Source organism: Schistocerca americana, chromosome X, assembly GCF_021461395.2.
Source record: "Schistocerca americana isolate TAMUIC-IGC-003095 chromosome X, iqSchAmer2.1, whole genome shotgun sequence".
NCBI classification, from domain to species: domain Eukaryota; kingdom Metazoa; phylum Arthropoda; class Insecta; order Orthoptera; family Acrididae; genus Schistocerca; species Schistocerca americana.
The window spans coordinates 712,290,651-712,316,564 of NC_060130.1; the positions used below are offsets into that span (position 1 = coordinate 712,290,651).

Consider the following 25,914-nt stretch of genomic DNA (forward strand, 5'->3'; position numbering starts at 1 on the left):
TGGTTCAGCTTTTCATATGTTACATGGGCAACACGTCAGGCAAACATGCAGGCCAGAGAAGCAATGGTTTCACCCATACTCCAAAACGGGTTTGAACATTTCATATTATATTCGATGAGAATTATGCTGCTGATGTATGGCATGTGATACAGCCTACAGGAAAGGCAGTGCCACGGACTCTAAAACCACTCTGACATAGCAGTTGCTGTTCATATTGCTCTGAATAAATTGGAGCATAATTGTTGCACACTGAATGGCACCTCACGCCATTACGCATGAAAGGTGTTGCTCAAACAGGTTGCCAAACTGCAGTCACCATGATAGAATTTAATGTGTATAAAACCATCACTGTAGAGCAAGTTGAAGTGGGACTCATTCCAAAAGATTACACTTGGCCACACAGCATGCGTCGGTATTCAGGTGTGCATTTCAGATGGAGGCACTGGTGAAGTCTGGACTATGGTAGTTAGCACGATAACAAGTGTGTACCCATTCCATACCCCAGCAATCAGCATTGGCTTGTGTATGTTGTCTGGTCCACATGTTACAGGGCTCCAGTGTTGAGCACACTGTGGGTAAAATTTTGTGGTTCAATAATGGAAAATCCAGGATGGAATAATGACAATATAATCAAATGGATAGACTGCTACTCACCGTTATTGGAGATGAAATGTCGCACAACAAAAATACTGCTAAACAAGTAAGCTTTCGGCCAAAAGGCATCCTTCTGAATTAGACAACACACACACATTCCCACAAGCAAAACTCATACACACATCTCATCTGTGTGTGTGTGTGTGTGTGTGTGTGTGTGTGTGTGTGTGTGTGTGTGTGGGTGTGGGTGTGTGTGTGTGTGTGTGTGTGTGTGTGTGTGTGTGTGTGGACTCAACATCTCCACTACACGGTGAGTAGCAGCCTATCCTTTTCATTATACTGTCAAACTTTATGGTCTGTTACAGCCATGTGGAGAATATTGCAGTCATGCTGTACTACTGGCGCACTGAATATTCTTTTACCAAAGCACTATTTATACAATCACCTTTTATCTCCTGGTTTAACACATGTATCACTGGTGTAGCATAATGTCTTGTACAAACCGAAATTTCGCAGTACGAGAACACACACATACTAAACCACTTGATATTAATGAGATACAGTTGCACTTGCTTTCCCACTTACAATTCTTTTGACAGCTGTTCACTGACCAAACATGATGTAACAAACAATAGTGTTTCCAGCCACACACAAGAGAGCACTGTGGGTCGACATATACATCATTTGTCTGCAAACTTAACCACCTATTACTGAAACTAAGGATTCATTTGAACAAAGCTTTCTTATGTGGCATTAACACTAATCTGTGTCTTATCAATAATGCCGGGAAAACCTAAGGAGCCACAACACTGAACTGTACCTTCTAGCCCTGAATTTGATGAAGGGAGTCTTAAAAGTGAGAGGTGGATTACTCTCTCAGTTTCAAGCTATTACCAACCAACATACAGATGTTAGTGATGTAAACATTTCAGTAAATTCAATGGAAGAAATGTTTTACTGAAAGACACACTAACTGGTGTATTTGTTGCAAAATCTTAAACTGATAAAAAGCCATATTTGCTAGGATACTAGCACTTTGCATTATTATACTTTAGTTCTGCAGATTACAGATGGTTCTCTAATCTACTACCAGACCTAAATTAGCATATCTCCCCCATCCCCACCACTATCATCATGGGGTTCAACACATGCATCACTGGTGTAGCAACATGTCTTGTATAAACTGAAATTTCTTAGTACAAGAACACTCCTTTCTTCAGGTAGTGTTTATTCCTTCTTGTCTTGAAAGAAGTTGATATAGCCCTCACTAATAGCATGGTACTGCATTCCTCATTATTCCTACACTATAACAAACACACACACCCACACACACGCAGCATCCTATGTGTATACATGCTCACCTGCCCCATAATGACTTCACATATTCCAGGTGTATTAGCGGGATCAATTTGTGCTCTCCGCAAAGCTTCCTTAATTACTATCGTGCCCAGCTCATCAGCTCTAAGGGTTGAGAAACAACCACCAAGTGATCCTGAAATTACATACATAAACACCATTTGCAAATTAATTTTTGCGCTGTTTCCACAACTGCATAAAAACTGAAATGACATTATCTACAACAAAGGCAACCACTACTTTACGAGTCAAATAATTGTACTGTAAATGGTTTTAAGTTGAGGAGGAATGTAGTGGCAGCTACCATGATAACTTTTACAGAATTATTAAACTTTTGGCTTACAAAAGAATGCGGTATGATCTTTGCAAAGAAGTGATACTGTGAAGAACAGATTCTAAGCTGCTAGATGTCATCACATAATAATTGTGGATACTGAACTGCAGTTTCCCTGGATCAGGTCATCACAATCCACCACACTGAAAAATCTATTTATTCGTGCACACTATGACATCAACCACTATATCACTATAGAATCAAATATCTACTTAACACATATTATTTTAACTTTTATTGTTTTGTCAATAGTGAAAAGTTTTCAGGACTTATATGGTAAGTGAATGATATTGCCACAAGTTGTGTTCAGTGACAAATCCAAGAACTATGTGAATAATGGTCTCATCCATTAGGTTGTCAGTATCTCCTAGAGATTTCCTGATGTATATATTCCATTATCATTGCTCAAAAAAATCACTGCATCACATATTCATAACACCCAAGAGCAGCATGTCACATTCTTGAATACGCTTAATTGCTTGAAATACTACCAAGTGCATCTCTACAGTATTCTGTGAGGCTACCCACTGTCACTCTTGATTGTCATGTGATACTGATAATCTTGCAAAGTATTTTCGAATCTAGTTTATGTCTATTATTAAATAGGAAGAAAGATACAAACTGTGGCCATTGTGTAAGACATGTCAAGGATGATATGCTGATATCTACCTACAATATTTTGGCCTTATTTTTTATTTACATTTGTGCACGTTTTCTTGTTTTCTTTCTGTCTTTTGCAAGTAAGAACAAGTACTGTTCACATTATGACGTGCATGCGGGGTGAAGTGTGGGGGATGGGGGCTGCTGGAAACACCTTGCAGGAGTCAGTCAGTTCAACTACAAAGAGCCATCAGGGAGTCTGAGTCAAATGATTTTGTAAGACCACAAGGCCAAGATGAATTTTTTTTTTATTCCATTAACTTCCAACAAATTATGTTTGCTGATGACAGTTGGCCTAAGAATTCTCTAATATGTGATGAGCACACAGCAAAAGGGCCAAAACTACATCTTTTCATGCTCCCACAAAATTTGGTCTTAAAGATGTTTTGATATTCAAAATATGTCATATGTAGCTCCCTATACTAGTCTATGCTGAGGAAGTCTCTTCACCACTGCATAGCTACTGGCACCCTAAATCCACTTGAACTTTACTTCTCTTCCCAAATTTCTCCTTGGTTTCCATCAAAGTCTGCTCTTTGTACAGAGAGAACAACAGCAGGGATGGGCTATAACCCTGTCTCACTTCCTGCTCAGTTAATGCTTCCTTGTTATGTCCAGTTCTTATCACTGCTGCATGGTTTCTGCATAAGTTGTTGTATGTAGTGATTTACGAAGAATAGTCTTGTGTTTTGGTAACAGGGTAATGTGAATTTACACTGCCTGTCCCGCTACTGTCTTGTTTTGTTTCAGACCGCCAGTGTAAGGTGTAGACAGCTCAGTCATGAGGCAACCTCCATACAAGCATCAATGGGAGAGTAATTCATTATTTGTTCATTGCAATACAAACTTCAAAGGAGAACTGAGTTACTTATTTAACTTTGTCTGTGTGCTTGTGTAGTTTCATCTTAAATTTTTTTGTGTATTTGTGTCCTGAGTGTGGATAGGGGCTGTGAATACTGTGTTCAGATGCAAGCCAAGTTGGTGACTCTTCACTCACAGCTACATGTGGCTCTGGCTTCAGTCATGCAGCGGAGGGTGTTGCCATTGGGCTTCCACCTATCGGTCCACTACTGCGGCTAGCTGGTTACTGTCCACTCTGAGGCTCAACCCTCACTCGTGCTGAAGTGGGAAGGTTGCGTCAGAGTGTTGGGGATGGTTAAAGACTTTCTGTGGGACAAGTTGAAAGGTATCCCCAGTTTGCCTGACAAATAGGTTTCAGGTGCCAGTTGTAGCTGATAAATATCCTGAGCCAGCTGTAGTTTTCCCTGTTTCAGTGAAACCTACTCAGCCTGCAAGTTCTGAGGATTCACAGAGGGTAGGATTATTGGTTGTTGGAAGCTCAAATGTTGGGTGCATGAAGCAGCACCTTAGGGATATAGCTGCCAATGAGGGAAACTGGTAACCTGTTTGCGTCGTCCCTTGCGTACGCTACTCCATGCTCTGTACTCACTGGTAATACACCATGTCCTGTACTCGTCTACCGCTACACAGCATTTTTTGTGTGTATTGCTGCGTGTAAAAACTTATCATCTCCCACCTTGTGCTATTTTCAGCATAACACATGAAGATGGGCATTTAAGTTCCTGAAACCAGGCACATTCTAAATAAAAGAATCTTACAATTCTAATGGTATTTTCAACCTCTGGCATATAATTATAGTTGATGGTGACTTCAGTCTACCTTTGATATGTTGGCAAAAATATATGTACATAGGCACAAAACATCATCCAAAATTGTACTAGCCAAAATTTTCTATCTGAAAATTATTTTGTACAATTAGTTAAGGAGTCTGGATAAAGTGTAAATGGTTGCAATGACATACTAGACCACTTGCCATCAAATAATCCTGAGCAAATAGGGAACATCATGACAGATATAGGGACTAGTTACCACAAGGCCAATGTAGCAAGACCGAATACCAAAACATCCAAAACCACCAAAGATAAATGTAAAATATATTTAGTTAAAAATGCAGATAAAATTTGTTTTTTAGACCAAATGTAGCTTAAATGTAAAGAAATAGTACTGATGACAACTGAGAGGTTCAAATTACAGAAACTAAGAAGAAACTGAACAGATTCCCCATGCTACACAAAACAGATCAGAACACTGTCGCAGAAGCAACAATGAAAGCACACCATATTTAAAAGAATGCAAAATCTCCAATACTGACAATGTCACAGAAGCTTGAAATTTATTGTGGACTTCAATGTGAGTTGCTTTTAATAGTTTCCACAATGAAACTGTGTCTTGAAATCTGACAGAAAATCCAAAGTGATTCTGGTCCCATACTAAGTACATTAGTGGCAAGCTACTCAATAAGCTGAACTGTGCAACAACAATGGTAATGTCACAGACTTCAGTAGCACTAAAGTGGAGATACTAGACATGCTTTTTTGAAATTTCTGCACCAAATATGATGCAGTATACATCCCAGAATTTGAATCAAGAATAGTTGCCAATATGAGTAATTTAAAAGTAAATACTCTCCATGCAGTGAAGTAGCGTAAATCACTTAATAAAGGCAAGTCTTCTGGTCCAGACTATAGAGCGACTACTTGGTTCCTTTCAGAATATACTGATATAATAGCTTCATTCTGAGCTTCATACTTAGCAGTCACATACAACCACTCACTTGATGAAAGATCCATATGTAAAAGACTGGAAAGTTGCACAGATTAGACCAACACTCAAGAAAGGAAATAGGAGCAATCTGATGACTTACAGATCCGCAGCAGTGACATCAATTTGCAGAAGGATTTTGGAACATATATTGCATACAAACATTATGAAACACCAAAAAGAAAATGATCTATTAACAGGCAGGCAGCATGGATTTGGAAAGCACCATTCTGATGAAACACAACTGGTTCTTTATTCATATGAAGTAATGAGTGCTACTAACAGAGGATCTCGAATCGAACTGATGCCACATTTCTAGATTTCCTGAAGGCTTTTGACACTGTCCCTCACAAGTGGCTGGTCATCAAATGTTGTCCCTAAGGAGTATCATCGCAGTTGTGCAACTGGATTCGTCATTTCCTCTCAGGATGGTCACAGTTTGTAGTAACTGACAAATAGTCAGTAACTAATGAATAATCATCAAGTGAAGTGGAAGTGGAACTGATGTCTGGCATTTCCCAAGTCATGTTATAGGCCCTCTGCTGCTCCTAATCTATATAAACAATTTAGGAGATTTTGAGCAGCCCTCTTAAGATTGTTTGCGGATGATGCTATGGTTTACCATCTAGTAAAGACATCAGATGCTCAAATTCAATTGGGAAGTGATTCAGAAAACATACCTGCGTGGCACCAAAAACTAATAATTAAGTATAAATAATAATAAGAGTGAGATCCTCCACACGAGTACTAAGAGGAATCTGTTCTATTTCATTTACATGACAAATCTCACAAATTCAAAGGTTGTTGATTCAGCTAAATACTTCAATATTATAGTTATGAACAACAAATGGAATCCAAGCTGCCAGAGAAGGCAGTCATGTGTGAGGTGTGCTTGCTTGTATGAATGAATGTGAGTGTGTGTTTCTGAAGAATGCTCTGGCTGAAAGCTATAAGTGTAAGTGTCTTTTCATTGTGCTTGTCTGCAACTCCACATGTCATCTAACCTCTGTTTCAGTCAATCATTGCCTAATGCTTCTTTTGAAACACTGAATAAGCCATGGTTCTTTCAATTTCTCCATGTACCACTTCCCTAATTACCAACTTTTTGCAATTTCTTCAGTTTTAATCTGCTGTTCACAAGTCATAAGTTATAATCAAAGTCCACATCTGCCCATGAAAATGGCTTGCCGTTTAAAATATGTTTTTGAAATCTCTGTCTTACCATTATTTAATATGTCCGAAATCTTCTAGTGTCTCCATGTATCTTCCATGTCTACAACATTAAGGTCTAGTGAATAACACAAGCCATTGGTATATTCTTTGAAGTGTGATGACATGTTACATAGATGTTGTCTGGGATCTCTTTGTGTGTGTGACTTGTAAATGTCAGTCATATACTTTCTTTGTAACATGTTTATTTCTTGTGGGTGATGGCTTGGACTGTATTGTTTACAAGGACTGTGTTGTATAAGCCTACTAGATGTTTTTAAGAGGCTTGGCAACAGACTGACCAAGCGAGCTGGCGCAGTGGTAGCACATTGGACTCTCATTCGGGAGGATGATGGTTCAAACCTGTGTCCGGTCATCCAGGTTTAGGTTTTCCATCATTTCCCTTAATCGCTTCAGGCAAATGCCGGGATGGTTCCTTTGAAAGGGCATGGCCGATTTCCTTCTCCATCCTTCCTTAACCCAATGGGACCGATGACCTCACTGGCCCCTCCCCGAATCAACCAACCACCCGACTGAACTGCAGCATAGCACAAGGCCTAAGTTAGGTTGCCAGGTGACAAGTTTTGTTGCAAGTTGGTAAAGCCAACAAATGTGTCATGAAAAGCTTTTTTTTATGTATAAGCTACCATTTCAGTTACATTTGCATCCTAGATCCAATCTCTAATATTGTTTTATCTGTCTGAGGGTGTTAGTAACAAGAAAATTTCCTGGCATGTAGTAATTCCTTGGTAATGTCTTGGTTGCTAAATATTTTATTTATGACGTATTTCTAGTAATCATCATCACGTAACTGTGGCCAAAATTAACACAAATGATGAAATAAAAAAAACTTAGATATGAATACTACAAGACCAATCTAACATAAGTAATGAAAGTACACACTGAGTATAAGTACTTAACAATATGCTTAGGATAGCTAATACAAGTGAGCAATACAAGAAAAATGTTCTCTCTTGTGCATCTGCTGTTAAGCGTATTCGAAACACATTAGGGCCTACTTTGAGATGTCACATACTACACTGGAGGCAGCAGACTCGAGAACCGTATTACTTTAACTTGGCACCAGATGGCGTTGATCCTAGATGGCTTAGATGACCAGATGGCTTAGAGTTAAGAATTAAGTTTCCATTGTGTTTATGTTATTGTGGTGTCGTTTGATGCTATTAGTTTGCTGTTTGTCATGTGGTAAGTCGTTTAATTCAATTTGTGGCTTCTTTTGTTAGGTATGGATATGACTTCTAACTTAAATAGTGCGCATCTGTTGGCTGAAATGGGGGACGACATGTTGTCTGTCATTAAGTTTCTGCAACTTTTTGGGCTTGTGACAGAGACAGTAAAATGCGGCGTATGCAAGCAGAATATGCTAGTTGGGGATTAGTGTGTAGTGCCGGAACTTTTTTACGGTAAGTAGTCGTGTTTTTGGGTCTACAGTTCATGTGTTATGATGTTTGGTGGGGTTTTTGTGTGTTGTTGGGTCGGTGTTATTTACTGCATGTGTTGGTGGTTGATGTTTTGGTATCGGTACTTTTGGTTGATTTATGTACCTTGGGGGAAATACTCTATGTCAATTTTTTTTGGAATCGTCAGCTGTATTTGAGCTGCATAGGTCATGGGAAGTAACCGATTGCAATTTGTTGTGATAGCTATGTGTTTTGTTATTGTGAATTGCTGTTGACCTATATAGGTTAAGGGAAGTGTCCGACTCCAATGTGTCGTCGTAGCTATGTGGGTTGGTATCGCGAACTGCTATTGGCCTATATAGGTAAAGGGAAGTGTCCGATACCAATTTTTGTTGTTTTAGGTGTTGGTTTTGTGGTATCGATAGTTGTGGCGTGATTATAATTCTTGGAGTAGTTGGTTTTTGTCTTGTGGTATCGACAACTGCGGTTGAGCTACGTAGGTGAAGGGAAGTGGCCGATTCCTGACGATATTGTAAGTTTAGCGGAACTTGGGAATTTTGTGGTGTTTTCATGTCGTCGTGTTTTGTAGTTTGGGATCATGGTGTGTGTCTGTGTGTGTTTATATTTAGTTTGTCCCCACCCACAAACCCCATTATTCCCGCACTGGTTCCCCCTTACTTCGATTATATTTTTCGAGAGAGAGTTGTGTGCTGGTTTTATATGTATTTTGGTGTTTGTTGTCGTGTATGTAATGACGACATAGGCGCCATATTGGAAACGTTGGCATTGTTCGTTTCCGCCATATTGGTCACGTCAACGATCACAGCAGACGGGTGGAATCGGACGCTTCTGTATTCCCCACCACTCTGTACTGCTGCATGTTCACTTAGTGCCCCCTTAACATTATTATTTACTTTGTGTTGAACGTGTAGTCCCATTTATTTATTAATACAGTCATAAATTAATTGATTTAATTATGAACTTTCCTAGATAATGTGTACAAACCAATCTGCTAACACTAATTATAGGGAAATCTACAAAATTACTGCCCGAATGAATCGCTATTCCAAGCCCTATAGACGAATATTCCACGACGGAACCCAAACACTTGGTTTAATTGTAAGCACCCTCCAGCATAAATACAATGTTTGCAGAGTATATATGAGGATCAATAAAGAACAGCGTTTTAATTTTCTAACGCAAAGTGTAATAACGAATTAGATGCACCTTCCACTCCATCAAACAACATAATACGCTTGCAGGTTACACAAAACGATTAATTTCCCATAAACTCAGTAAAATGTTACGCGCATCGAAGGGACATTATTTCAAGCGAGTCTGCTAATTCGCGTGGATGGTGGTTTAGCTTCCAAACTTCTATGTGAACAATGGTAACATGTACGGAAAATCGTAACATCTTCAAATACTTCCTGGGTCTGGATCTATAAACTTCTGGAAAAAATTATTTTCACCTGTTTCTTATCATAACAACTATCAATACAGAAATGAGTTGTCTCTTAGAATTTCATTTAAACATGCTTTGTAGCTCAGTAATATGACACATGAACTTACCTATTGGTGTTCTGACACCAGAAACAATCACAACTTCGGTCATTACTAGGTTTATACTACTTTTTTTACGATATCACGCCACTGCTACAACCTAACCGTACACTAAGTTGACGTGGACTGCCGGCTTGACCAGAGACATTCTTTGGGTAATCCTAGCCGCTGATGCTCATATGTTACGACCGACAATGATGCCCATGCAGTGATTGGTGCTAAGATGGCGGATGGGAAGGGTGTGAAAGTTGAATCTCCAGAAACCCCAGGTAAACATATGTTGTTATTTGTGTATGGGAATTAGCAACCACACAAAATCACGACTGGGTGATAACGAATCCAGATATCAAGTCGTCAACAGTTTTGCGATGTTATTACATACAGGTCATGGTCTTTCCCAGGTGTGGATTAACACAAAATTTTGTTATTTTTATGATACGAGAAAATAAAAAAAGATTTAAAATCAGACACTGACAAGGAATTATAGACCGTGTCTGGTGGAAAGTCATTGTAGAATTGATGCTGCTGACTGTGGTTGCATGATATGCAATAGATACCCCATAATTCGTTTTATGTGGAAATTTTCCAGTGCGGCGATAGTTATTGTCACCATCACGTGCCATAAAATTAGCTGTCCCGGACAATATGTGTCCTTCCGTCATCAAGTGCTGTGTTTTATGAAAGATAATTTCCAGGAACATAATTTGAGCCAAATACACAGCCTTGCCAAGATTTAAATCAAAGCTTGTAGCTGACGTTTAATTCCAGCAGAAAGCTACCATTTAAATCTTTTTAGCAGCCTGTCTATATTTCACTGTTTTCTCGTGACAATCTGACTGGAATTGAGCCTGGTGAATCATCTTACAGCAGTGAAGCAGTCTAATATTCGGAAGCTGTTGTAGTGCTGTTTCTGCCCATCTAGGGGCAATGAAGTGTGAAGTGCGTGACAGCATCAAAGTGTGATTTTAGATATTGTGTGTGTCATTGACAAGGGCGAGATAATAGTCCACGAATAAATTTGTCATGTGATACTATTTTATTTATATATTTTACACATATCACGCACAGGTACATTTTTTGGGCGTCATATTTAGTAAAACTTAGTTTGGTGTCATTGCCAGGCTGTCCGGAGTTTGTTTTTTATGTAAGTGAATACCGAGTTTGCTTTTGCACCTGGTTCTAAATACTGTGACTGCTCTTAAGAGCCGTGAAAAGTCTGTTTACTAGCGTAGAAAGTGGTACACCTGAAATCTCTGCTGCCAACCATTGTTTTGGGAGGCACGGAGTAAGGAAGTATGTGAATACTTTTTGAAAAATTAATCTGTGTGTGTTGGACGGCATCTCTGTCAGAAACACTATGTTTACCTGTTAACAGTATTCCCCATACGTTGTCTTCATCATGAACTTCACTGTCTGTTAAGGTAGCGGGGATAAAGAGGAGCATCTCCCCTTTTGGCATTGATGTTATTGATTGTTTGTGTATCACCACTAAAACTCTGTCTTCTAAATTGCTACTTAATCTGGGCAGTAATTATAACCAAGCATAATCTGAAATGTCAGATGGCTTTGCCAGCTCACAGCTGAGCTCCCCAGCTAACACAGATCTTGAGATATCCTACAGATCCATCTGTAACTACAACCTTCATCCTAAGTTCACACTTTCATCTTTTGTCAACGATGACTGTCAGCTAAACAAGTTTGAGAGGGAGAGAGAGAGAGACTAGCACCAGCAACTCCCTTCAGACATATTTTAAAACAAATGTCAGTTTGAAAAAACAAGATTTCCTTTCAAGGAACTGAAATCTGTTTTGATTTTTTTTCCTCAATGTAACAATGTCTGTATTCGCACAACTAAAATAAAGTAACTTGAAAGTTATTCATATGTATCTTGACAGCAGGCAGAGAATAAGGAGTGTCGTGTAATTCTTAGTTTAGTGTTGAGCTTTGTAAAATAATGGCACCATAAAATTGCTATCCTGAATTAAATAACCCTGTAGCTAGATGTTCTAATTCATTGAAACTATTTACTAACTTTTATTTTCAACATACACAGTGGAATTTGCTGTTATCACTGATCAAGAGGGTTAGTCATTGTGAAACAATAAAACTGTCAGTATTTATTTAATCAATTGCAGCCCACAATAGAAACATTATTGGCCACTAAGAGTTTTGAATGAGCAATTTTTATAACTATGTAGACTGCATGGTTTCCATGTCATATGTTACAGGAAAGTGGAAAAATAATATATTTTACATGTTAGCGTACTGAAACAAATATCTGATTGAATACGAAATATGATATGAAAAGGTTCACCATATAATTTTATTTCTTTATTTATCTTTATTCATGGATCATGTCAAAAAGATAATGGCCTAGTGTTTGTCAAAGTAATGAAATGGCAATCTATGGGCCACAATATAACACACAGCATACTTAACGTGCAGTAAGAGGGTATGCCTGGTAGTCTATGGGGATAGGACAACTCTTCGGAGAATTTAAGCCATGAATAAAAACTAGAATATAGTAATGCAACTTATGAACACAAATATATCTGTTAAACTGGTTCATGATATATTTGTCTCATCTCTGTTGTGATATCTGCTTTTTCAATGTAATTCATGTATGCAGATGTAACAGTTGATAAAGACACACAATTTTAATAGTATGATGAAGGGAGCATAGCATTCTATCTATTTGTTATGAATAGAAGGTGATGAGCACAGTGTGACCATTGATGGCTTCATGAGTGTGACTTAATGTATAAAATGAATATTTACATTTGCTAATGGTCTAATAAGCAAAAACGAACTTGTAATAAACAAAGATTAGTGGAAGAAAATTCAATTTATTTGATTTTCAACCTACTGTAATTTTCTTCTGTTTGTATATTGCATGATGAAACAGCTTTCTTAAGAATAGTTGGTAGTGAGGGAAAATTCTGTTGTCAAATGATGAATGGTGAATAATTCTGCTGTAGTCTAATGATCACGTATGGCTATAAGGGGAACAACACAGGGAACATGTGATATCAACACAACAGTCATAGCTTTTCTCAAACAGTTTTTGCTCATGGTTATTTTAATTGTACATCAGCAAACTATGATGTCAATAGATGTTTCATTTTATGTAAAAGTGGAACTTAATGCAATATGGTATTATGTGAAGCCTGCCATGATAAGTGAAATAAAAATCCAATTTTTGCTGTAACTGGAAGCTACCTTTTGTCTTGGTGACAAGGTATGCTTCACACACTTTAGGTGAGCTAAGCATTTCATTTTAGAAGTGGCTAGTGCTTGTGAAGTAATGTAGGTCATCTGATATATATATATAACAAAGATGATGTGACTTACCAAACGAAAGTGCTGGCAGGTTGATAGACACACAAACATACACACAAAATTCAAGCTTTCGCAACCAACGGTTGCTTCATCAGGAAAGAGGGAAGGAGAGGGAAAGATGAAAGGATGTGGGTTTTAAGGTAGAGGGTAAGGAGTCATTCCAGTCCCGGGAGCGGAAAGACTTACCTTAGGGGGAAAAAAGGAGAGGTATACACTCGCACACACACACACACATCCATCCGCACATACACAGAACACAAGCAGACATTTGTAAACGCACATGGAATGTTTCCCTCTGTCTCTCTCTCTCTCTCTCTCTCTCTCTCTCTCTCTCTCTCTCTATATATATATATATATATCTCTATAATGTATTTCCTGGTGCTCATTGGCACTAAAATCTTTTGTACTTTCATCTGTAAAATGGTACTTCGTCATAGTTAATTTAGGGCTGTTTTCGTATTAAGTACAAAGTGGGGTAGCACAGTGGTTAGCACACTGTACTCGCATTCAGGACGACGATGGTTCTGACTTGCTTCCAGCCATCCTGATTTGGGTTTTCCATTATTTCCTAAATTGCTTAAGGCAAATGGCTGGGACGGTTCCTTCGAAAGGGCATGGCCGCTTTCCTTCTTCCTCCTTCCCTAAGCTGAGCTTGTGCTCCATCTCTAATGACCTTGGTGTCCACAGGGTGTTAAACACTAATCTCCTCCTCCTTATCATCACAATCATCATCATCATCATGTTAAGTAGATTAAATGTTAGCAACAAGAATAGGCTGATTACAAGTATTGTTGAAATGAAGTAAAACCAGAAATAGCACATGAAGAAAAAAGAAACTACGAGGGATTCGTTTTCTAGTTCTGAATCCAGAGAAGAGGCTTCAAACAAGAATGAGTGAAAGAATGCTCCACACACACACACACACACACACACACACACACACACACACACAAATAAAACATCTCTCTGTTATAATTCACATAAACTGTTTAAGCTGATGTAAAGTTCAGGATGGAATGAAAGCCAGAGATAGTGGTTTTTGTGTGTGTGTGTGTGTGTGTGTGTGTGTGTGTGTGTGTGTGTGTGTGTGTTTCAACTTTAGAAAAAGACCTTTTGGCCAAAATGTCAGATGTATAGCAGTCGCTTTGTTGTGCTTGTCTGCAACTCAGTGTATCCTCTGTATGATGAATAGCAGTCTATCCTTATAGTACTGACATAAACTACTTACTTATTTGCAAAAACGCTGTAAGATTAAAGTGGACGGGTTTCATATGTATTTGCTAGATGAATTTAAGTAAATGTGATTTATTTAGAAATTACTCATGTTGAGGTGAGCAGGATTTCTTAATCCAGTAACATAAAATGCAACTGTTTCTAATAGTAGTCTGGGTACTTCATACATCATATTCATATTCATATTTACATTTCATTATGTGTGAAGGAACTCCAAATTAATAAAGTAAAAACAAAAAGTGATATGTTGTTCGTTGGAAATCGGTGCAATATTAAGTGAGGTGTGCTTCATATGTGAATTTCTCAAAACCGTTTGTGAATTTTTATGTGCATCAAAAGGTAACCAGTTGTAATTACTTGCTTAGAATGCTGAATGAGAAAAATTTGCCATTCATGTGTTAGATCTGTAAGAGAACTCAGTGTTGACAGTAGTTTTTGGTTCTTCTCAAATGCGTGACATCAGATGTGTCTTTCACTACATAGTTGATGGACTTGTGCCTGCATTACTGATACGAAGCAAAGCATACACACACAAGCTCCCAGTGAAATGTTGTTGATTTGTGTAACTTTCAGATTTAATATTGTTACTCCTTTATACTACCCCTAAAATCTCCTGTAGACATCAAGTCTTTCTTTCTTTTGTAAGGAACATTAGATTGTATAATCATTTGCTTTTATTTTTCCTGATAAATGGGGAGATCAATTTGTATGTTCTGTGTATAGTTTTTTATTTGAAATGAAATAAACTGTAGCACAGTCCTGCTCATATGGTACTGATGGTATACGCTGATCTCAGAGTATTCTAGATTTCGAAAATGCCAGATATCTAGGTGTTTGTTGGGGAGTAGGTTAGGAGTATTATACTGGTAGTTCTTTTACTCTCTGGCAGCAGTATTTCTTCAAGGATAAAGTAGAAGATGCTGTAACATGGATGTACTTAGTGCGTAACAGTAATTCTGTTTGGACGTTACCTTTATCTACTACATATGAGTTATGGAACTTCGAAGTTTAAGCACTGCAAAACTATGTTTGCTTGTCTGGGTTTTGAGTGGTGTATCATTCTATTTTCTGAATTCCTTTTTATTTTGGAAAAAAAAACTGATATTGAATTCAGTTTTAGTAAAAGCTCCAGCTCTGAATGCCTGCAAGTATTTACTGATATTGTCAGTCCAAATAAAATCTTCTTCATCTGAGCAATGTCATTTTCCTCATATTGAGTAGCACAGTGTTGGCAAGCTAGATGGAAAAAAGTGATTATAGGTCTATGCTGCTCAAATCTGCGGTTGGATCATCCACAAGCCTAGCTATAATGATCAGCTATACAAATTGATGGATGTCGTGTAAACATGATTGCACACGCTAATTATTGTAACAGAGAATATGTTTCAGTCTGTAATAAGGAGAAAACTAAATTTTCATATTTAAAAATTTATAAGTACACTTTATGTTGCTTGTTGTTAGTTAACATTATTGAAATACTTACTGCTGATACTCTCATTACATCATCTCTTTTAAGGAAGAACATTTGGTTCTAAGAACTTAAAAACAAAAGAAAATATCTTCAGCAAAACCAAGTGTTTCCATCTATCTGCTTGTAGTTGGCTTTAACCCACAACTTTCTTGAGTGGGTAAGTGGTTGAGGCTCATATGGGTGAGCTAGAAAGTGCTGATTGAAATGTGGCATGTTACACTGAGAGAGTGTGATGTTTTAATCTGGATTTCATTAATTCCTGTAGTGTAATGTTTAAATGATTTCCAAGTTACGAGTCACTCATTGTGTTCACAGATGTATAAATATATAAATAGACTTTTCTGATCACAAACTACTGAAATAAAGTAATCATTTAAAAGTTACTCTAGCAGTAGTAGTTAGAGATGGACTGTAAGGTACGAAAAGAAGTCGTCAGTTGGTCTTGACCACACTAGAATAGTCCCTTGTGAACCAAAGACGAGGTAAAGAGGAGAAGCTTTCAATGGGAGACAGTTTTTTTTCTGTCTTCAATTCTTCTCTCTCTCTCTCTCTCTCTCTCTCTCCCCCTCTCTCTCCCTCCCCCCTCTCTCCCCCCTCTCCCTCTCTCCCCCCCTCTCCCTCTCCCTCCCCCCCTCCCTTTCTCTCTCCCTCTCCTGCCCCCTTTCCATACTTATAACTATTAGTAGTAGCACAAGTATTTTTATGACTGCTTGCCATCTCTGCATTGTTTGTATTTTGAAAGAACCATCAGCAGCAGCTCAGTGTTTGTGTTCTCTCTATTCGAAAACCTACTGTTTCTGTGGTCAGTGTATGGACAATGTTATCTGGGTGTACTTGTTCCCTGTAAGTAAAAAATGTTAGCTTAAATTGCATAACGACACTGTCTTGCTTCATTATGTTTCATTCAGGAATGCTGAAAGGTAAATATGCAGAGTATGGATATTTACTGAAAAAATAATTAATCTGAAATCTGCCGCCCCTCTCCCCCCTTTTTTTTGAAAAAGGAAAGTAACATCCTCTAAATATCTATTTTTGTTTTTGTTTCATTGGTAGCAGCACCAGACATCAAGTGCAATAGCTCTTTGCATAGGAAATATAGGTGTATACATTGGTTGAAGTAACTAATACAAAGAAGTGATAACTAACATCACACGATATGTCACAGTTGTATGTCTGAATGCAGGCTTTCTCAGAAGACACATTAGATTGAAGAAAAAAAAAAAAACAATCACATAAAGTAGGCTAAAACTTAGAATCACCATTGTGAACTGATAGGCTTCAGGCATGTTTTGATTACTTTTTTATGTACTTGTTCTGACCAGTTTGGCATAAATTGTTAGCTAAGAGAATTGTTTGTCATCTTACACAGTAAGATGTGTAAGATGACAGTCTTTTAGCAAATAAATGATCCATACTGAATCACTACATTGTCTCAGAACTTAATTTGTATGTAATTCTAATGACAGAAGAGAGCCTAATTTGTATTTAATTTTGCAATGGAACTAATGAGAATCCTTTCTGTGTGTGTGTGTGTGTGTGTGTGTGTGTGTGTGTGTGTGTGTGTGAGAGAGAGAGAGAGAGAGAGAGAGAGAGAGAGAGAGAGAGAGAGAGGGCGCGCGCTATCCTTTCATTCTGTACTGTCTCAATTAAAGTTACAAAATTATATGAAATTATATTCAGTATATATAGAGAAGCTATTGTAATTTGAGCAGGAGATGAGTTGTAGAAAGTTCTAAACAGTTCGGACAAGTGGGAATTAACACACATGTTTTTTTTTTTTTTTTTTTTTTCCACCCCTTCTATGATTTACTGTCCTAGGTTTGTTTGTAATGTAGGCGTAATGCTGTTTCAATAGAGTGTTGGGATGTAACAATAAGACTTTGAACAACCAATTCTGATTTAGGAAAATGATGTGTTACATAAATAGACAGGGATGTGGACCAGTTTGGTCTCAATCACAAGTCGTTTATTATTTTGCTGTGACACCTCAATCAGTCAGAAAATAACATTTTGTGTAAATGGTATGTGTTGACATACCAGTGCTTATGAATTTTTAAGGGTGTTTCTCTTGTCATGATCCTTTCAGCAATGTAATTAATGTTTCTTGAGTGGTATTGTATTGATACACATTTCGAAGTTTGCAAGCGTATTTTATTGAAAATTTGTTCAGTGTCCGAGCGAGAACAATGCACAATTGGTCTCTCTTTCCTTCCTGTGTAATAGTGCGAATTTTTCAGATGAGGCCCATGATAACAATAAAAATTTAATTTGTCTGTTTTTGGGGATTAATTGATTACCTTAAACATATAATTAAACCCTGATTGCCGTAGTTGTAAGCTCGGTAACCAACGGACTAAGGTGTCAAGCCCAGCCTTTAGCATGACATTTTTTTGTAATACTGGTACATAGGAAGCGATCGTTCTCATTGTTAGATAGTTTACCACAGCCAATGTTGTGTGTAATATAGTAGGTAGTGAACTACATGTAATAGCTGAAGCACCCAGGCATATAGTAGTGCACACAATTCGCCCCATTCACTTCTCTTTCCCAAGTTGGTGCCAAGGGTTGTTTATGCAAGGTAAGAGGGACACTGCCCAATCATTTTTGAGTACTAGCAGAAATTCAATCATCATTTTCCTCTCAGAGTTTGCAGTTTCATTTCAGTTCTCGTGTCGCTGATCAAACATTGCACTTGAAACTTTACTGTATCGCTGCCAATGGTGGTGTTTAAACAATAATCTGAGGGAGAAATAATGAAGTTTCACAAGCCACCATAATGACCTACAGTTGTTGAGCAGAACAGTGTTAAAACTAACCATACATCGTTGTTAAGATAATTGTGGTCAGGAAATATTAGGGTTGGGATTAGGAACTGTTTTAATATCCAGTAAAGTTGCACATCCAAGTGCATTCGAGATTTTTTAACTTAATGATTTCTGTTACAAACGAGCGACCTTTGTGGTGAGCTGTAGTGCTACAGCGTCATTATCCCACTCTAATCGCTGAGTGCTAGACTTCTGATTGCGACTGGTATACAGTGCTCCGGCCCATCACCTTGTCTTGCTCACCACCTGACTGTCTGTCATATCTGTTAGCAGGTTTCAATAGGTGTCACATACCTCATTGTTCAGTGGGTGACTGTTCAACACTTCTACTTGGCCTATAGTCAGATCAAAGGACATTTGTCAGGGAAGAAGTAAAATAAATAAGATGGAGAAATGCATTGGTTTCAATAGTACACAAATACCTCAGGTATGTGGTCTGTAGACAGAGTGTTGTAACAGACTTTGTTGAAATTTCCCCCCCCCCCTCTCTCTCTCTCTCCCCCTCCCCCTCTCTCTCCCCCTCTCCCCCTCCCTCCCTCCCCCTCCCTCCCCACACCGATTCATAGTAAATGCGTTAGATACGGAACATCCATCTGACATTTATTTCCTGCAAGCATTTTTACTTGTGGAATATAAAGTATATATTACTTAATCAAACTCTTAACGGTATCAAGGGCCTCCCCCCCCCCCCCCCCCCTCCCCGCTATCTCTTCCGGAGTAGTAGTAAGGAGGGAGTAGCTGTAATTGTTGGACGTCTGTCTTCATTTTCGGGATAACAGAGCTACTAAGAGTTTATGTTGCATTTACATTTATATTTTTGATTCGTTATTTTAGTTTTGTCTATATAGATTGGATCTTGTTTAGCGGAAGGTTTACAATCCTGCCATTTGCCACGCAACTCGGGAAAAATTATCGAAAATTCGTCATGTTTGCGACATTTCGTTTAGTTGAATCTACGTTACGTGTTGTTGATACTTTTCTTGGGAAATCATCACGTGTTAGTTTCGTGGTCTCATCAACGTTTCCAGGATGCAATTTTTGTAGTGTTTGAAATTTGTGTAGACGAATGGCTGACTTACATCTTGGGATTTCATATTTCCTAGAGAGCGAGGTGTGCTTATATTATGTGACCTTTGGGACATTTGTGTTTACCTCGTCAGTGGAATTGTTTTTAAATTTTACTTCCGCCGTGAGTTCACCGGATTTTCTGTCTGTTCTATAACAGAACTGTTTGTTATGTTTTCTCCAATCATTTGGAACTAGAAATTTAAGCATTTATGAGATTTGTTGCAACAGAAAGAGCGAGACGTATTTAGATAGTTGTTTTCTATTAAATGTAGGTAAAATTTCTGTAGTGGATTTCATTCTACCCCGTTATATTACCACAGAACGACTTCGAATAGTATAACAAGAAAACAGATTCCCTGACGCAATTGCATTACAAATTTAATACCAAGGTACGCTAAAGTTAAAAATGATTTTCTGTCTCTCAGACCAGAACTAGTCACCGACGACAATCACTGTACTGATCGAGCTCTCCATATTGGGCCGTAGTACCTAACACGACGCCGTTAGCGACGAGTGTGTGCTATATGGATGTTACCAAATAGGGGGAGCTGGCTGCAAAGCACTGAAATCTGAAGCTAAGGAGGGGAGCCACGTGCATAGGTCTTCCGTGGTTGACGGGCTCTCCGCCTAACGCATTTCAGCGCTATTTTATGCCTTCAATTCCCTAGATCTCTCTCACGTGTTAAGTGTGAGTCATGTAGCGTTTTCCTTCAAATGTAGGATTCATGTTCGTACGCCCCATCGACGGTGAGCTCATTAGACACAGCAGAAGTTCATATTACACGACGACTGGGAAAAAGTCGACCTTTCCATTTTCACCATAAATGATTTGGAGAAAACGTGGCAAACCTAAACCAGTATGATAGTCTACCACTGACGACGTTGGGTTTAATATTGTTGGTTGTGAAATCCATAATGGAAGTTCAATGCCTCATCCCTGTTCCACGTCGACCGGTCTCTTTTTCTGTAGATCATCTAGAAGCAGTCATGTAAAACATAGACACTCACGAACAATTTAATTAGAGATGACCTATTTTCGCCGGCCACGGTGGCCGAGCGGTTATAGGCGCTTCAGTCCGGAACCGCGAGACTGCTACACTCGGGCATGGATGGGTGTGATGTCCTTAGGTTAGTTAGGTTTAAGCAGTTCTCAGTTCTAGGGGACTGATGACCTCAGATGTTAAGTCCCATAGTGCTCAGAGCCATTTGAACCAACCATTTTGACCAATTCATACACACACACACACACACACACACACACACACACACACACCAATTTCCGAGGCCCTGCGAACACTGGCTTCTTCGCGTGCCACTGTGTCAAGAATGTAACGTACGTAACAAAATTTGGGAAACCATCCTGCCAGAGTTAGTTACCTTGAGCGTCAATGTGTTGATAGGGGTGGTTGTTTGGCTATTGAGGATTGTAACAATAGATAGATTGGCTGTAGCGCAGCACATTACTCGCCATTTCAGTGCTGGACAACAACAGTTGGTCGCAGATGTGAAATTCAGAAGCCTCTCTTCGCTATAAGGTCCGGAAGCCCCCCACCTCCCCCCGTCCCCTTCGCTCCAGCCGCTCCTTTAACACTCCTCTCCGCATATCACAAGGCATAGATAAAAGCGTAGGAACAGGAAAGTCGCCAGTAGATCCTTGGAGGACGGAAAAACTTCGACTGTGTTATGAATCACAATACACATTGGTAGACGCTGCAGGGCAGGGTACGTAGAAAATCACAGGAGGCGATACATACCATTCATCCCGGTGGTGCAGGTGTTCTTGTGTGGTTAATGTTTGCATGAGACGTAATGGGGTCCGTCGTACGCTAGGCATCGTTTTCACCAGCGCAAGATAAAGCAGCCTGTGTCGTACGATACCGAACCTCCGTTTGTTCATCTGCAACACCCGCCAGACGGTCTGTACGTTCAGCTAGACAATGTACCCCACCCCATCCCATTCCCTTCACAGTTGCGTCGAAATGGTTTGAGGAATTCTAATATGAGGGTGTGCTCAAAGTCACCTCAGGCCTACAGAACCAGGAATACTCCCGAATGATTTCAGTGTTACAAGAAGTTAATGTCAGTTTGTCGTCATCATCGGGGTGGAGAGTTTCTAACGCTAGTAGATAAATATCTCTAATGCTCATGAGAGTTAATAGCATATAGTCTTTTCTTCTGTTTTTATTTCTAAAATGCTGAAGCTAAATTACGGTGTGTTGCGGAAGTTTCTTTGGGTACCAGTATCATTTCCTTCCCCTCCTGTTCCATTCACGAATGATTCGCAGCCAGGACGGATGTCAGTAAGCCTCTGTATTAGTTAGAATTTCTTTGAGGTATCCGTCATGGTCATATCGCGAATTGTATGTGGGACGAAGCAATACTTTATCTAACTTCCTGGAACGCAAGTTCTCGGAATTTGTCAAGTAAACATCGTTTTAATGCATAACTGCTGTCATGGAACACACTTCCCTGGAATTTAATGAGCATCTCCGTGACACTCTCGCGCTTACTACGAAACCTGTAACGGAGGGCGCCGCCCTTCTTGAGAACTTCCCTACCTCTTATTTATCCTATCTGGTGGTTGGTAGGGGTCCCAGGCTGACGAGCAGTACTCAGGAGTAGCTCGAACGAGAGTTTTGTACGCTACCTCCTTCGTGGATATATGATACTTTCTTAGGATTCTTCCAGTGCATCTCAGCATGACGCATGGTAACAGCTAGCTTTTATGACAGTTCCACATTAGGTCGATCCAGACGTAGATCTCTACGTCACTTATCGCACAATACTGTACATTTATTTGTGTTAAGGGTCACCTGCATTTAATACAATTTTCTAACGTAACTGACCTTTGTATATCAGTATTATTTACAAAAAAACCTCATGAAGCTTCCGACATTATCCACGAGATTATTTATATATACATAAAAACTGTAACGGCTATTCCCGTCACATAGTTCTAGAACTTGTGGAGGGGAGTGAGTAGATAATATTTTGAATTGGAACGCAAGTCCGGAAACGTACCTTTTCCGAGCTACAACCATTTGAAACGATGTTACAAGTAGTTGATGAGGCGTGACCCAGTGCATCTCTTGTTTAACAGTTCCACTCATTGATAGCTGAAGAAATTGCTCGTGTACTCGTTGACGGGTTCTCTTCAACGTGATGCAGTACTGCCTCTTACAATTTGGGTGTGCGGCATCTCCTTTGAACACCAATCACGTCTACTGTCGGTGAAGGTACCCTTTTTCGAAGCTGTTGCGTAATTATGGCGAAAAGGGTATGCGATGAAGTCGGTCGTTGTGGAGAACGGTCTTGATAAATGCACCGAGCGAAGTGGGGCAGTGGTTATCACACTGGACACGCTTTCGGGAGGACGACGACTCAAACCCGCGTCCGGGCATCCTGATTTAGGTTTTCCGTGATTTCTCTAAATCGCTTCAGACAAATGGCGGGATGGCTACTTTCAAAGGGTATGGCCGACTTCCTTCCCCACCCTGCCCTAGTCCAATGGGGCCGATGACCTCGCTGTTTGGTCCCCTCCCCCTAATCAGCCAACCAACCAACCAATCAACCAATCATGATAAAGGCGACAAGCAGCTCTTCCATTATCGTGAGCGTCGCCATTGAGAAGTACCATGTAAATGCATTCTGCAAACGTGTAGTCAACCATTTTTCTCTAACACTCATAGACACATGAATGAGGCTGTAACTGGGTCAGAGTGATAGGATAGATGTCAAGTGGCGGCACCTGATCCGATGTAACCATCCCCCACCATGACTGTCCCGTTCCATACCTGCCTAGTTAACATGGTTTCAAACGGCTGTAGCACGGAAACGGTACGTTTCCGGACATGGGTTCCTCTTCAAACTATTAAGTACTCATCCCCCCCCCCCCCCTCTACTAGTCCTAGAAGTATGTGACGTGAACTTTCGGACACCCTCTGTAACGCTTTACCGCAGTACACTGGAAGTTATCTTTATCTCTACTGTTTTTGCCCCGTTAAGAACGGCGCATTACGTTCTGATAGCCAGGAAGTCCTGACTCCAATCACAAAGCTCGTACAGTATTCCATAATCTTTTATTTTGTTCACTAGGCGAGTTTGCGTAGCTGCTTGGAATTCGTTTCGGTAATCAACGAACACGGCATTTTTACTGCCTTCTTTCGTACTCCAAAAAGCTCCCAATATGTGAGCATAAAACGCTTTTCATTAATTTTAAAACAGAGAGACATCAGCAATATATGTCTGTAGTTAAGCACATCCGTCTGACACCATTGTAAACTGAAGTGAACTGCGTCATTCCAATCGCTTGGAATGCTTCATTGCTCCAGGGAGTTACGATAAACTACTAATTGAAGCAGAGTGAGTTATTCCGGATTATTTTAGAGAATCGTACAGGAATATGAACAAGGCTAGTAGCCTTTTCTCTGTTGACAATGTATTAGTTGATTTCTTTATTCCACTTTCATTTATCTTGATATCTATCATTTAGGCCTCCTCGTCATGATTGACAGGTGAGTCAGTATTATGCTTCTGTTCTTGGCTTTCCAGTAACTGGGTTTTCAACAAATATATGAAGAAATTTTTTTGTTAGTCTTGCATAAAGCTTTCGCACTGCCATGTGTAAACCACACAACTATCATGTAACACATTTTCTCGAGAAAACCTGAGTTCTTATCATGTAACTCACTGTTTCTGTATTCGTACAGATAATTTTAAACCTAGGCCAGCCACAGCTACAGTAATTATACATAAGTGATGGAGTAATTCATACAGCATAACAGGTGTTTACATATAGGGGTTAAAACTATTGAAATATAAAACTTAATGAAACGTCCAGTCGTCGGATGTAGCTGTATTTATTAAGTCGATTAGAGACCCCCACAACCGCTTGCGTCTTTTGGTGTATATAACGCTATGTCATGTGGTATGGCCGCCCCCTGTGGTCGAGCGGTTCTAGGCGCTTCAGTCCGGAACCGCGCTGCTGCTACGGTCGGAGGTTCGAATCCTGCCTCGGGCATTGATGTGTCTGATGTCCTTAGGTTAGTTAGGTTTAAGTAGTTCTAAGTCTAGGGGACTGATGACCTCAGATGTTAAGTCCCGCAGTGCTCAGAGCCATTTTCGTATGGTATGGAGAGTTCTTACAGAATGTCGCAGAGTAACAGTTGGCGTGGCTAGGCAAAGTTCTCAGCCTTCTTTAGTTGATCATCACTTTAACGACTAAGCTATGTTCCTATGAGCCTGTGTCAAGCAACAAACGATGCCCCTCGTAAATGTTATCCAGGAGAATATTGGGTCCGGAAGCCGACAAGCTTATGTGTGTTTGTCACGAACATAATAGTAATCGTAGAAGCTGACAGCAGAAGTTATGAGGTGTTGCCAGAGCGTTAACTGTGTCAGTACCGGACGGCAGCAACTGCACACGCTCCGGCAATACACGTGACACTTCGTAGCTTTGTGTTGTCAGGTGCTACATTACTATTATGTTTATGACACACGCACACACATAAGCGTATCAGCTTCCGGACCCAATATTTTCCTGAATAACATTTACAAGGGACATCGTCTCATGCTTCACGTAGACCCACAGGAACATATTTTAATCGTTAAAGTGATGAAAATTCAGGATTTTAACACAGGCTTGACATTTATCATTTATGATGGCTTTAATCAATTGAAGAATGCTGAGAACTTTTCCTAGTCACGCCAAATGTTACTCCCTATACCGTGTGACATAGCATTATATACATCGGAAGATGCAACTTAAAAGTTGCAAAACCGGTTGTGTGTGTCACTAACCGACTTAAATACAGCGGACTTTTGGACTTTTCATTCAGTGTAGTATTTTAATAGTTTTAGGACCCATATGTAAACACCTGTTATGCTGTATGAATTGGTCAATGACTTATGTATCTGTATTCGTACTGAGTGGGAAGACTCGCACGACCGATAATGAGGACAGTGCGGTTGCAGTCGCGGCCCAAATATCCTGAATAGGATTTTGTGTGGTTGCTATAGTCACTCAGACGAATACGGAACTGGTCCTTTCTTGAAATCAGTCGTGATTGCTTCAGGAGGTGGGCTGCATGATGATGACACGAGAGAACTTCAAAAAGTAAGTTACATATGTCGTCCCACGTTAAGAGCACTGCACAGTAAGAGTGGCGCATTGTCACAAGAGACTGTGTTCCGCGTTTACTACGAAGTTCTGCTGCGGTA

The 25,914-nt window shown here is 39.6% G+C and overlaps 2 protein-coding genes across 4 annotated transcripts in view; one reads left to right on the forward strand and one right to left on the reverse strand.

Annotated features, from left to right (window-relative positions):
- Positions 1 to 9,903, reverse strand: part of LOC124556561 (acetyl-CoA acetyltransferase, cytosolic-like) — a 73,347-nt gene extending 63,444 nt beyond the window's left edge. Inside the window, exons 1-2 of the mRNA XM_047130517.1 lie at positions 9,769 to 9,903; positions 1,956 to 2,086 (exon numbers count right to left, since the gene is read on the reverse strand). Coding sequence (XP_046986473.1) covers positions 1,956 to 2,086; positions 9,769 to 9,811 — 174 coding nt within the window. The 5' untranslated portion in view covers positions 9,812 to 9,903. The remainder of the gene's footprint in view (positions 1 to 1,955; positions 2,087 to 9,768) is intronic.
- A 54-nt stretch (positions 9,904 to 9,957) lies between these two features.
- LOC124555758 (ensconsin-like) overlaps positions 9,958 to 25,914 on the forward strand; it is a 410,739-nt gene continuing 394,782 nt past the window's right edge. For all 3 annotated transcript variants that reach the window (XM_047129790.1, XM_047129795.1, XM_047129796.1), the window contains exon 1: positions 9,958 to 10,028. In XM_047129790.1, the coding sequence (XP_046985746.1) occupies positions 9,983 to 10,028 (46 nt within the window). In that variant the 5' untranslated portion in view covers positions 9,958 to 9,982. The remainder of the gene's footprint in view (positions 10,029 to 25,914) is intronic.